The sequence below is a fragment of the Palaemon carinicauda genome, chromosome 22, assembly GCF_036898095.1.
Source record: "Palaemon carinicauda isolate YSFRI2023 chromosome 22, ASM3689809v2, whole genome shotgun sequence".
NCBI classification, from domain to species: Eukaryota; Metazoa; Arthropoda; class Malacostraca; order Decapoda; family Palaemonidae; genus Palaemon; species Palaemon carinicauda.
In genome coordinates this window covers 101558761-101571273 of record NC_090746.1, presented here as the reverse complement: position 1 = coordinate 101571273, position 12513 = coordinate 101558761, and the positions used below count along the sequence as shown (strand labels likewise).

General features: G+C 40.1%; 1 protein-coding gene across 1 annotated transcript in view; it reads left to right on the top strand.

Moving 5' to 3' along the window:
* LOC137616661 (mucin-2-like) overlaps nucleotides 1-10039 on the top strand; it is a 31929-nt gene extending 21890 nt beyond the window's left edge. Inside the window, exons 11-13 of the mRNA XM_068346592.1 lie at nucleotides 6158-6381; nucleotides 6679-6838; nucleotides 9726-10039. Of these exons, the coding sequence (XP_068202693.1) occupies nucleotides 6158-6381; nucleotides 6679-6838; nucleotides 9726-9779 (438 nt within the window). The 3' untranslated portion in view covers nucleotides 9780-10039. The remainder of the gene's footprint in view (nucleotides 1-6157; nucleotides 6382-6678; nucleotides 6839-9725) is intronic.
* Nucleotides 10040-12513: the final 2474 nt, after the last annotated feature.

Genomic DNA, 12513 nt, shown 5'->3' with positions numbered 1-12513 from the left:
GTCCCTAAATTCAGGAAGTGTAATGCTAGGGACTGTTCAAGGCGTCTTCCGAAGGCCTCTATCGATCCTCACACCGTTTGTTCCAATTGTCGGGATAAAACCTGTCAATTGGAAGATCGATGTGAGGAATGCGTTGGGCTTTCGGAATTCGATTTTATCGAATTCCAGAAATATACACTTAGGCTAGAGAGAGATAGAGTCAGGAGAAGTTCATCTCGTTCCGTTGATTTTTCCTCTCCTCATGCCCCACAACCTATTCCTTCCCCTGTAGTGGTTGCTCCTAATCCCCCTTCTGGCACTCAGGAACCTTCGATGGCAGATATGATGCGTGCCATCCAAGCTCTGGGTGAGAGAGTCGAGTCCTTGGCTAGTGACCGTAACCAGCTCATGGCGGACGTCAAGGAGCTGAAGTGTAAGAGTGCAGTGGGAAGTGATAAAGTGAGTGATAGTGTTGTGGATAGTGTTGCGCTTGAGGGTTCGTCTGTTCGTGCCTGTCGTCCTCCTAGTCCGGGACCTCTTGCAAGCTCCCAAGTCCAGGAGAGAAGCAATGTCGTACGACCAAAGGGTTCGAGAGGCTTTAATCAGCGAACAGATGTTCCCTCCGTGGTTTCGGGCGTATCTACCCAAGATCGCCCCACCCACACAGAGACGAGAGAGCCCATTTATTCCTCGTCTGCGGAAGAGGTTTCTCGTAAGAAACCATGGACCAAGGTTTCACGACCTCTTAAGCGCAAGTCGGTCCCTTCCGCGCAAGTCCAACGGCCCAGTTGTAGCCACTGGGTCAGTTCGGACTCGCTGCAGTCTTCGGATGACTGCTCACCTCCTAAGAGAGGCAAAGCGGTACCGCTTCAGGCAGTCACACCGTCTGTCGCCGCACCTGCTCCTGTAGACCCTAAGTGGTCTTTGCTGCAGACCATGCAGTATCAGTTAACGTCTCTGATGCAGGACTTTCGTGCGGAGAAGGTTGCTGCTGCACCAACCTCTTGCCTACAACCAACCACGGTTGTGCGTCCTGCGGACGCTGAGGCGACCTTCTTGCGCACTCCAGCTGAGAGAGTCCCGCCACCCATGCGTTCCAGTGTACCCTGCCAGCCGCATGTTGACGTTCAGCGACGCACGGAACCTTCCGTTGACGTTTGCGAGGTACAACAACCGTCAAAGTTGTTTTGTTTTGACGCGGTGCGTCAACCTCCGCAACCCAGTGTGGTTGCCTCTGCTCGCCCACATCAGACTAGACAGTCTGGAGTAGACGCTGTGCGTCCCCGCGCTGCTATGGTTGTTGCCAGCTCACAGACTGGGCAACAGTTCCATGACGCTGCGTCCGGTTCAGTCACGCGTGCACCCGTGCGACCGGACTCAGCTGACCAGCTGATACCTACTCCTTTGCCGCTTCCTCCTCAATTCTCGGATGATGGACTCTCTGATGATGACGATGCAGCACACGTTGATGAACCATATTCGGACCTTGACGAACCCAAGACCACACAACCCTCTTTGGACTTTAGAAAAGTTCTTGCTCTGTTCAAAGAGATGTATCCGGACCAGTTTGTGTCTGTGGCTCCACGCTCTCCTCCGTCAGAGTTTGCTTTAGGTACGCAGTCATCCTCGCCTGCCTTTACGAAACTCGTCCTCGCACGCTCGTCTAAGAGAGCTTTACGAGTTTTAGGAGATTGGATGCAGTCCAAAAAGAGTCTAGGGAAGACAGCCTTTACGTTTCCCCCTGCTAAACTCTCTTCCAGATCGAGCGTCTGGTATGCCACGGGAGAAGTTCTCGGCTTGGGAGTTCCTGCCTCTGCCCAGGGCGACTTCTCAAGTCTTGTAGACTCTCCCCGCAGGCTAGCCATGAGACGCTCTAAGATATGCAGGTCACCTTCGGACCTAGACCATCTGTTGAAAGGAGTATTTAGAGCCTTCGAGGTCTTCAACTTTTTGGACTGGTGTCTGGGAGCTTTGAGCAGGAAGATCTCCCCTTCTGACAAGGAATCTTCCTTGCTCATCATGTCCTGCATGGACAAGGCCATACGTGACGGATCTAGTGAGCTTGCTGCTTCGTTCGTATCCGGGGTCCTCAAGAAGCGTGAGAACCTTTGCTCTTTCCTGTCAGCTGGAGTGACACCGTGTCAAAGATCAGAACTTCTGTTTGCTCCTCTCTCTAAGTGCCTTTTTCCAGAGGACTTGATTAAGGAGATTGCTGCTTCTTTGATTCAGAAGGACACCCATGACCTGGTTGCGTCCTCTGCCCGCAAAGCCACCCCTTTGCCTACCTTGTCAAGACCCAGGATGGACACTCCAGCGTCCAGATTTATTCCGCCCTTTCGTGGCAGAGCCTCCAGCAGAGGAGGTGCTCGTGCCGAAGGGAGACGTGGGAAGAAGAAAGGAACCAAGTCCTTTAAAGGCAGAGTCTGACTGCCACCTTCTTCAGACAGCAGTGGGAGCCAGACTCAAGAACTTCTGGCAGACCTGGGAGAAGAGAGGCGCAGATGCACAATCTGTGAAGTTGCTCAGAGAGGGGTACAAGATCCCGTTTGTACGAAAACCCCCTCTAGCAACGTCTCCCATCGATCTCTCTCCCAGGTACAGAGAGGAAGACAAGAGACGAGCATTGAAACAGGAGGTGTCTCTCTTGCTAGAAAAAGGAGCGGTAGTCAAAGTCCTGGACCATCAATCCCTGGGCTTCTACAACCGTCTCTTCTTAGTGGTAAAGAAGACAGGAGGGTGGAGGCCGGTGCTAGACGTCAGTGCGCTGAATGTCTTTGTCACAAAGCAGACGTTCGCCATGGAGACCACAAAGTCCGTTCTAGCAGCGGTCAGAAAGGAAGACTGGATGGTCTCTTTAGACCTAAGGGACGCATACTTTCACGTCCCCATCCACCCAGACTCCCAACCTTTTCTGAGATTCGTTTATGAAAAGGTTGTCTACCAGTTTCAAGCCCTGTGCTTTGGCCTAAGCACAGCTCCTCTTGTGTTTACGAGGCTGATGAGGAATATAGCCAAATTCCTTCATTTAGCGGACATCAGAGCCTCCCTCTATTTGGACGACTGGCTTCTAAGAGCTTCTTCCAGTCGTCGCTGTCTGAAGGATCTAAAGTGGACTCTAGATCTGACCAAGGAATTGGGTCTCCTGGTCAATATGGAAAAGTCTCAACTGGTCCCATCCCAAACTATTGTGTATTTAGGGATGGAGATTCACAGTCGAGCTTTTCGGGCTTTTCCGTCGGCCCCCAGAACAAGTCAAGCCCAGTTATGCATCCAGAACATGCTGAAGAAGGAACGATGTTCAGTCAGGCAGTGGATGAGTCTGATAGGGACACTATCATCCCTGGAACAGTTCGTTTCGTTAGGAAGACTACACCTCCGTCCTCTTCAATATCACCTAGCTGTTTACTGGAAAAAGGACAAGACGCTAGAAGCGGTCTCGATCCCCATTTCCGAGAAGATGAAGTCTTCCCTGACTTGGTGGAAGGACAGTATCAGCCTCAGAGAGGGTCTGCCCCTGGCTGTTCAGACTCCCAACCACGTTCTCTTCTCGGACGCATCGGACACGGGCTGGGGCGCGACATTAGACGGTCGGGAATGCTCGGGAACTTGGAACTCGAGTCAAAGAACATTGCATATCAACTGCAAGGAGCTACTGGCAGTTCATCTGGCCTTGAAAAGCTTCAAGTCTCTCCTTCAAGGCAAAGTGGTGGAGGTGAACTCGGACAACACCACGGCTTTGGCGTACATCTCCAAGCAAGGAGGGACCCACTCTATGACGTTGTACGAGATCGCAAGGGACCTCCTCACCTGGTCAAAAGATCTAAACATTTCTCTAGTAACGAGGTTCATCCAAGGCAACTTGAATGTCATGGCAGATTGCCTCAGTCGGAAGGGACAAATCATTCCAACAGAATGGACCCTACACAAGGATGTGTGCAAGAGACTGTGGGCCACATGGGGCCAGCCTACCATAGAGCTCTTCGCAACCTCGATGACCAAGAGGCTCCCAATATATTGCTCACCAATCCCGGACCCAGCAGCAGTTCATATAGATGCCTTTCTACTGGATTGGTCACATCTAGACCTATATGCATTCCCCCCGTTCAAGATTGTCAACAAGGTACTGCAGAAGTTCGCCTCTCATGAAGGGACAAGGTTGACGTTAGTTGCTCTCCTCTGGCCCGCGAGAGAATGGTTCACCGAGGTACTTCGATGGCTAGTGGACGTTCCCAGAACTCTTCCTCTAAGGGTGGACCTTCTACGTCAGCCACACGTAAAGAAGGTACACCAAGGCCTCCACGCTCTTCGTCTGACTGCCTTCAGACTATCGAAAGACTCTCGAGAGCTAGAGGATTTTCGAAGGAGGCAGCCAGGGCGATTGCTAGAGCAAGGAGGACATCCACTCTCAGAGTCTACCAGTCGAAGTGGGAAGTCTTCTGAAACTGGTGCAAGTCAGTATCAGTATCCTCGACCAGTACCTCTGTAACTCAGATAGCTGACTTCCTTTTATACCTGAGGAAAGAAAGATCTCTTTCAGCTCCCACTATCAAGGGTTACAGAAGCATGTTGGCATCAGTCTTCCGTCACAGAGGCTTAGATCTTTCCAACAACAAAGATCTACAGGACCTCCTTAAGTCTTTTGAGACCACGAAGGAGCGTCGTTTGGCTACACCTGGTTGGAATTTAGACGTGGTACTAAGATTCCTCATGTCAGAAAGGTTCGAGCCACTACAATCAGCCTCCTTTAAAGATCTCACTTTAAAGACTCTTTTCCTGGTTTGCTTAGCCACAGCTAAAAGAGTCAGTGAGATTCACGCCTTCAGCAGGAACATCGGATTTTCATCTGAAACGGCTACATGTTCTTTACAACTTGGTTTTCTAGCCAAAAACGAGCTACCTTCTCGTCCTTGGCCGAAATCGTTCGATATTCCAAGCCTATCAAATATGGTTGGAAATGAACTAGAAAGAGTCTTATGCCCTGTTAGAGCTCTTAAGTTCTATTTAAGACGAACTAAACCTTTACGAGGACAGTCAGAAGCTTTATGGTGTTCTGTTAAGAAACCATCTTTGCCTATGTCAAAGAATGCCTTATCCTATTTTATCAGACTGTTAATACGAGAAGCTCATTCCCATCTGAGTGAGGAAGACCAAGCTTTGCTGAAGGTAAGGACACATGAAGTTAGAGCTGTCGCAACTTCAGTGGCCTTTAAACAAAATAGATCTCTGCGAAGTATAATGGACGCAACCTATTGGAGAAGCAAGTCAGTGTTCGCGTCTTTTTATCTTAAAGATGTCCAGTCTCTTTACGAGAACTGCTACACCCTGGGACCATTCGTAGCAGCGAGTGCAGTAGTGGGTGAGGGCTCAACCACTACATTCCCCTAATTCCATAACCTTTTTAATCTTTCTCTTGAAATGTTTTTATTGTTGTTTTTGGGTTGTCCGGAAGGCTAAGAAGCCTTTCGCATCCTGGTTGATTTGGCGGGTGGTCAAATTCTTTTCTTGAGAAGCGCCTAGATTAGAGGTTTTGATGAGGTCCTGTAGTATGGGTTGCAACCCTTGATACTTCAGCTCCTAGGGGTCGCTCAGCATCCTAAGAGGATCGCGAGGCTCCGTAAGGAAGACGTACTTAAAAAGGCAGAGTAATTGTTCAAGTCGACTTCCTTACCAGGTACTTATTTATTTTATGTTTGTTATTTTGATAACTGCTAAAATGAAATAAAAAATCCTTAGCTCATAATAATGTAAACATTTATTGCTGGTCTCTACCCACCCCCCTGGGTGTGAATCAGCTTATATAATCACCGGCTAAGTTAAATATTGAAAAATGTTATTTTTATAATAAAATAAATTTTTGAATATACTTACCCGGTGATTATATATTAAAGGACCCTCCCTTCCTCCCCAATAGAGACGCAGTGGACCGAGGAGAAAATTGAGTTCTTTGTTTACAATGAGTACTGAGTACCTGCACGACAGATGGCGCTGTTGAAGTACACCCCCTACCTGCATAGCGATCGCTGGCGGATTTTTAACGTAGAGTTTTCTGTCGAGCAGCAGAGCTGCAGCTTATATAATCACCGGGTAAGTATATTCAAAAATTTATTTTATTATAAAAATAACATATTTTGCAAAAATGTTTAAAGCAAAAAAGTAATACCGTTAATTATACTTGCAGGTAACACTCAAATCAAGAGACATGCGAGAGAAATACGTTGTTTCCAACGTTCAGCTGAAAAACCTAGAAAATAACCTTGTAAGGGAGATAGCTCACATGTGGTTCACAGGCTGGCCTGCCTCGGGAGTTCCCAATGAAGAGTCTGCATTTATATCATACATCTTAGATATAAGAAGAACACGCAAGAAACTTAGAGCAAAAGGACCCATTCTTGTTCACTGCAGGTAAGGGATGTTTAGCTTTTGAGAGAAGTACAGTACTTTGGTAATGTCACATTAGAAGTCCTGATTTTACAACTAGGGTTGTAGCTTAGCAATTAATAATAGTAATGGAAAATATACTAGTTAATGTATTGAATGTGTAAACTAGGAATTAAGAGAAGATTAAATCACTTTTAAGATTATAGCATATTATAATCGATTTCAGCATACATATTTTCTGGTAAAGGCAAGACTAAAATTCTTTAACCTAAGATGTAATTCATATACTCAATCCTTAAATTGATTTCTTTTCTCCAAAAGCCCTGGAACAGGCAGATCTGGAACATTCTTAGCGTGTGATTTGGTGATGAGACAGTTTGAGGACCAGCGAAATGTAGATATTCCCCGCACAGTTTATTCCATAAGGAGAGATAGAGCAGGGGCAGTTCAAACAAAGGAACAGTACGCCTTTATATACAGAGTAAGTATTATTGTTCTCAATTTATCTTTTTCTAGATACAGTAATTCATAGTTTATTTTATTTCATCATTGTTGGGTGTTGCAGTTCAGTTATTCCCTAAAATAAATAGAATTGTACATACAGTACACAAATTTCATAAAATGGCGAAAAAAAAAAATGAAAATACCATACTCCTGTGTAAAAGAAGAATTTAGATAAAGTATTTTTGATCTTGAGAATTCTATTGACAAGATCAGAACATAAAATTAGATAGGAATTACACATAGAAATGGAATATAAGCGAAACCCATTGAGCGAGTAACTGTCCTTTATGTGGTAGCACAAGATCCAGAGTGAAGTTAATGTCAAGAAGAGTTTGAGGTGAACTCTGGTGTATACCAAGGATTGGTATTGATCCTTTTGGTATTATAATAACAGGAGTGTGGAAACGGAAATCTCTGTGAATTTTTTAATACAGATATTGGTCGGCAGGTTATGATTGCCCTGGGGACCTTACATGGGACACAGGTGGCTTCATGTTAATAGCATAATTAAATGGGGAAAAGAAAATTTATATTCACCCTATGCGAAACTAATATTATGGGAACCAGAAATGACTAGAATAAAGGTTGCAGTGGGGAAAGTTGCATTTTGAATTCAATGAGCAAGGTAGAAGGATGAATATATGTATTAAATGCAATATGATGGGCTCACAAGAGGTGATCAGATTAACAAGGTTTTAGTAGAGCAAGGAAGATTATATACCTGGAATGTATCAGATTACCCAATAATGAAGATGCAGGGGAGTAGGAATATGTTATGGTGAAGGAACCTTGGGGCAGATAAAATACTTCTTTTATAATGACAAAATACTAATAAAAATGTAAGATGCAAGAGTATAATAACTTGAATAATATGGGAAAGAGAAGATTGCAGACCTATTCATGAATAAAGCTTTCAAAAGGTTTCTTCAGCGTAGTAGAAACAAAGGTATTTTAGAAAACAATTAAGAGAATTCTGAAGTCTTGATGAGTTTATTTGTTGGTGACCGTTAGAAAGATATTATCGTGAATTAGATAGGAACAATACTGGGGTGTGTCCTAAGGCTGAAGAGGAGACTGAGATGGTTTTAGCACATGACATTAGATAAAAAGGAAGACATGGAACTGGTCAGATGCAACAGAGTGGGAAACCCCAAAAGGTCATGGAGAAAAGTTTGTACTAGAACTGGACCAGATTGGAATTTAAGTAGAGACCACGGTATTGAAGAGAGCAGGGAAATGTCCAAATAAAGTAATGTCTAATCTGATAATGAAATAAATTTAATACAATATACAGTAATAAAGATTTATTTGATTTTGTATGAGAATATCCAATGCCTGAGTATCCAGGCATGTCATAGAGTAAGGTCCTCTAAGAAACCTTCAATAGCTTGTAAAGCAGAAGATATTTTATTCTTTTGCAGTTTTACTTCATACATTTTCCATGAAATCCTCAGCACTGATAAAATTCAGTAGAGATTTAATGGGCATCCATAAAAATATTTACTGATCTAAGAGACTTAATCCCTTAGATAAGATATGTTCTTAATAAAGAACAAATTTTTATTTTAGTTATATGAGAATTTATAATTATTTTTTCAGTTAAATGTGTATTCATAATCATATGTGCTAAATCACTTTTTTTTTATTCGGAAAACCATCGTATACTGAGGAGTTTTATTTGCTGTAAAGATATCAGGCAGTGCAAATCTTGTTTTATGATACAGATTTTGTATTTTTTTAGTTCCTCTTTGTGACGTGTGATAAGATAATCTATTTTGTAAGGTATATTACTGCATTTAAGATGTTTATCCTTCAGAAGATTTTAAACTTACTATGATACAGTTTGTTTACTACAAAGGAAGATTTTCTTCATGTTATGAAATTAGCTCAATATCAAGTCCTATTTGATTTAGATTCATATTCCATTTCATAAAGTAAAGGAATTACTAAGGTTATGGGGCCTGGTGGTAGTGTCCTTGCCTGGTGATTGCCAGACTGGGGTTTGAGTCCCGCTCAAACTCGTTAGGTTCTTTAGTCGCTGCAACCTCACCATCCTTGTGAGCTAAGGATGGGGGATTTTGGGGAGCCTATAGGTCTACCTGCTGAGTCATCAGCAGCCATTTCCTGGCCCTCCCTAGTCCTACCTTGGGTGGAGAGGAGGCTTGGGCACTGATCATATGTAATATGGTCATTCTCTAGGGCATTGTCCTGCTTGATAGGGCAATGTCAGTCCCTTGCCTTTGCTATTCATTCACGGTATTTAAACCTTTAAGCTAATAGCTCTAAAAGAAATGTAATACCTCAGGCTTTGGTATCTATTATCATCTCACACCTGGCACTCATTGACAAACAGAGATGAAATTCCTTCTAACTACTGTAGTTATTAGCCAGACCATTGGGCTTTTCGTTGAATAGATTTAACTTGAAACATTACAGCTTCACAAATATTATATAACTATCTTCATTGATTTCTACTCCATACGGCATTAATATACTCATGTGAAGCAAGCCTAAATTGTCCTGTGGAGGATTATATATCGGAAAAATGGGTTAAAAGGTTTTGGCGTGAGAACTATCTTTATCATCATGCTAGACATAAGAAGCTTTTAAATGTTCAAAAGGATAAAATTCAAAATTAATATTCCCATAAAAATTAAAACCTTTAGAAACTGGACACTAAAAATAAACTTTAAAAGAGTCTCAAACAGGGAGTCACTTCTATATACAGTTCCATTTTTTGATGGTGAGGTGTTATTTTTGATCGTCGAATAGAGAATAGAGAGAATTGAGATCATAGAATAGAAGCTGTAAGGTATTTTAATGTTAAAGATTCCTAATAAGATCCCATTTCATCCTATTAACAGGTGATCAACCTCTACGCATCAAAGCTAACTACAGGAAATCTGGATTCCCTCTAGTGCACAGACTATGCACACTGTTTATATTAACATATTTATCATCGCCCCCATTCCTTGCTTCTGCACTTTTAAATCACATAAGACACGGAAAGGCACATGACACTTGTTCTAGCTACCGTATGTACAGATTATGATAAAGCTAACGAAGTGTTCGTTTCATTGTGTACACAGAAGTGTATTCTTATATTTGACTCATTTTATTGAGCTGTAATGCATTATATGTTATTTTTAAACTATATAAATGTATATATTACTATTAATGTTGTTTTATTATTCCTTTATTATGAATTCAAAATGCTAAATTTATTCCACTAATAAACTGTTCCTAAGTTGAGAGCTTAGTTGGTTAGGTTCTACTTCTAGGTGAAACAGCATGCAACAGTGGAACTATCATCAGGGAGATGAATCGGCGGAACTTCAGAAGTTCAAACTTGCAGTGAATGTTTATATGTTGAACTGGTTGATGTAAGTCTCTCCATAGTTTATTGTTATTACCGATCTTAAGATGCTTTATATTCATTATTCATTACTTCTCATGTAATTAATTATTCCTTTCCTCACTGGAGTAAATTCCCTGTTGGATCCCTTTGGCTCATAGCATCTTGCTATTCCAACTAGGGTTGTAGTTTAGCTAGTTATAATAAAGATATAAACATTGACTCCAGGCAATTGCACTGATAATCAGAGATCCTATCTAGGCATTCAGTATACTGTATACTGTAGTACCAAAGGTATTTCACGAAAATATTTTATGAAGAATCACATCATGATATACTATACTATAAAATAAAATGAGTGATACAGAGAGGAATGTTTTACATTACATGATATACATTGCTGTTCTTACACTTGCAAGCTTATATATATATATATATATATATATATATATATATATATATATATATATATATATATATATATATATATATATATATATATATATATATATATATATATATATATATTGTATAGTACAAGCTTATTACTGTACCTTTGTAACTCGAATAACTAGATCGTTATCATTATTTCTCTCTATAAAACTAAACTATTTTACTACAGCCTTTCAGTGATGTACTGTGCAATGTAAAGCAAAGGTAGAATGAAATGCAAATAACAAACCAATACAAATGTACAAAATGTTAAAGTAACATGCAATAGATTACAAAACAAAGTATTATGATGCCTATGGGACAGTGTCCTTTAATTCTGATCCAGAAATGCTTTGTGGTATCCAAAAAATGTTTGCAAATAATGATTGCAAACTGCTATGGCTGGTGTGACAAAAATAATATATAAGAATGGTTTCAAGATATTCAATTATTATCATCATTACTAGAGGGAAGAGAAAGCAACACACAGGAATATCGTAACTAAATCTAGCTGAGATCTCAGGTTTATGTTTGACACAGAAAATTTAAAACGACAAGGTAAAAATGCCTTATTCATGCTATATGTTTGAATCATAATAACAAATATTTCTCTACATAGGGTCTGTCAATCCGATATCACCTTGATATTAGTAAATCCCAGTCAAGTGTGTTTGGATGAATTACATTGACAAAGACAGTGATGCAAAATGCATTACAGGGAGCATTACTGTAGAGGTTAATGGTTCTCGGGACTACTGAGAGGTAATAATCTAGATCTAGAATATTAAAATAAGGGATTGATACCCAAAACTCTACTTTAACACAAATATAATACACACCTCAGTTAGATCTTTGTATTAAGAAAAGCAAGAGTTTTGAAATCAGACTGCTAAACATCTTAGATGTAAAGACCAGTTTTAAATCTCCCTTATACAAAAAAGAGTAAGTGTCTGGGAGGAACATAGAGAGGAGAAGTCCCATTTTCTGTTTCATTTTTTTGATGTCGGCTACCCCCACAAAATTGGGGGAAGTGCCTTGGTATATGTGTGTGTGTATATATATATGTATATATATATATATATATATATATATATATATATATATATATATATATATATATATATATATATGTATATATATATACATACATATATATATATGTATATATATATATATATATATATATATATATATATATATATATATATATATATATATATATATATATATATATATATATATGCAGAAAAACCACAGGGAAAATGAAAAAACGAAATATACGATTAAGTCCTGACTAGTTTCGTGATACTTCTTCAGTTCTCTGAAGAAGTATCACGAAACTAGTCAGGACCTAATCGTATATTTTGTATTTTCATTTTCCCTGTGGTTCTTCTGCATTTGAGCATCACGTTTTCCTGTGATTTTTACGCATATATATATGTATATATATATATATATATATATATATATATATATATATATATATATATATATATATATATATATATATATATATATTATATATATACCTATATATATTTCTTTTCAGTCATCAGGAAATACGAAATATACGATTAAGTCCTGACTAGTTTCGTGATACTTCTTCAGTTCTCTGAAGAAGTATCACGAAACTAGTCAGGACCTAATCGTATATTTCGTATTTTCATTTTCCCTGTGGTTCTTCTGCATTTGAGCATCACGTTTTCCTGTGATTTTTACGCATATATATATATATATATATATATATATATATATATATATATATATATATATATATATATATATATATATACATATATATATTTCTTTTCAGTCATCAGGAAAGGGAGTAGTCATACCCTGGAGAAAGGAGATATCCCGAGAGG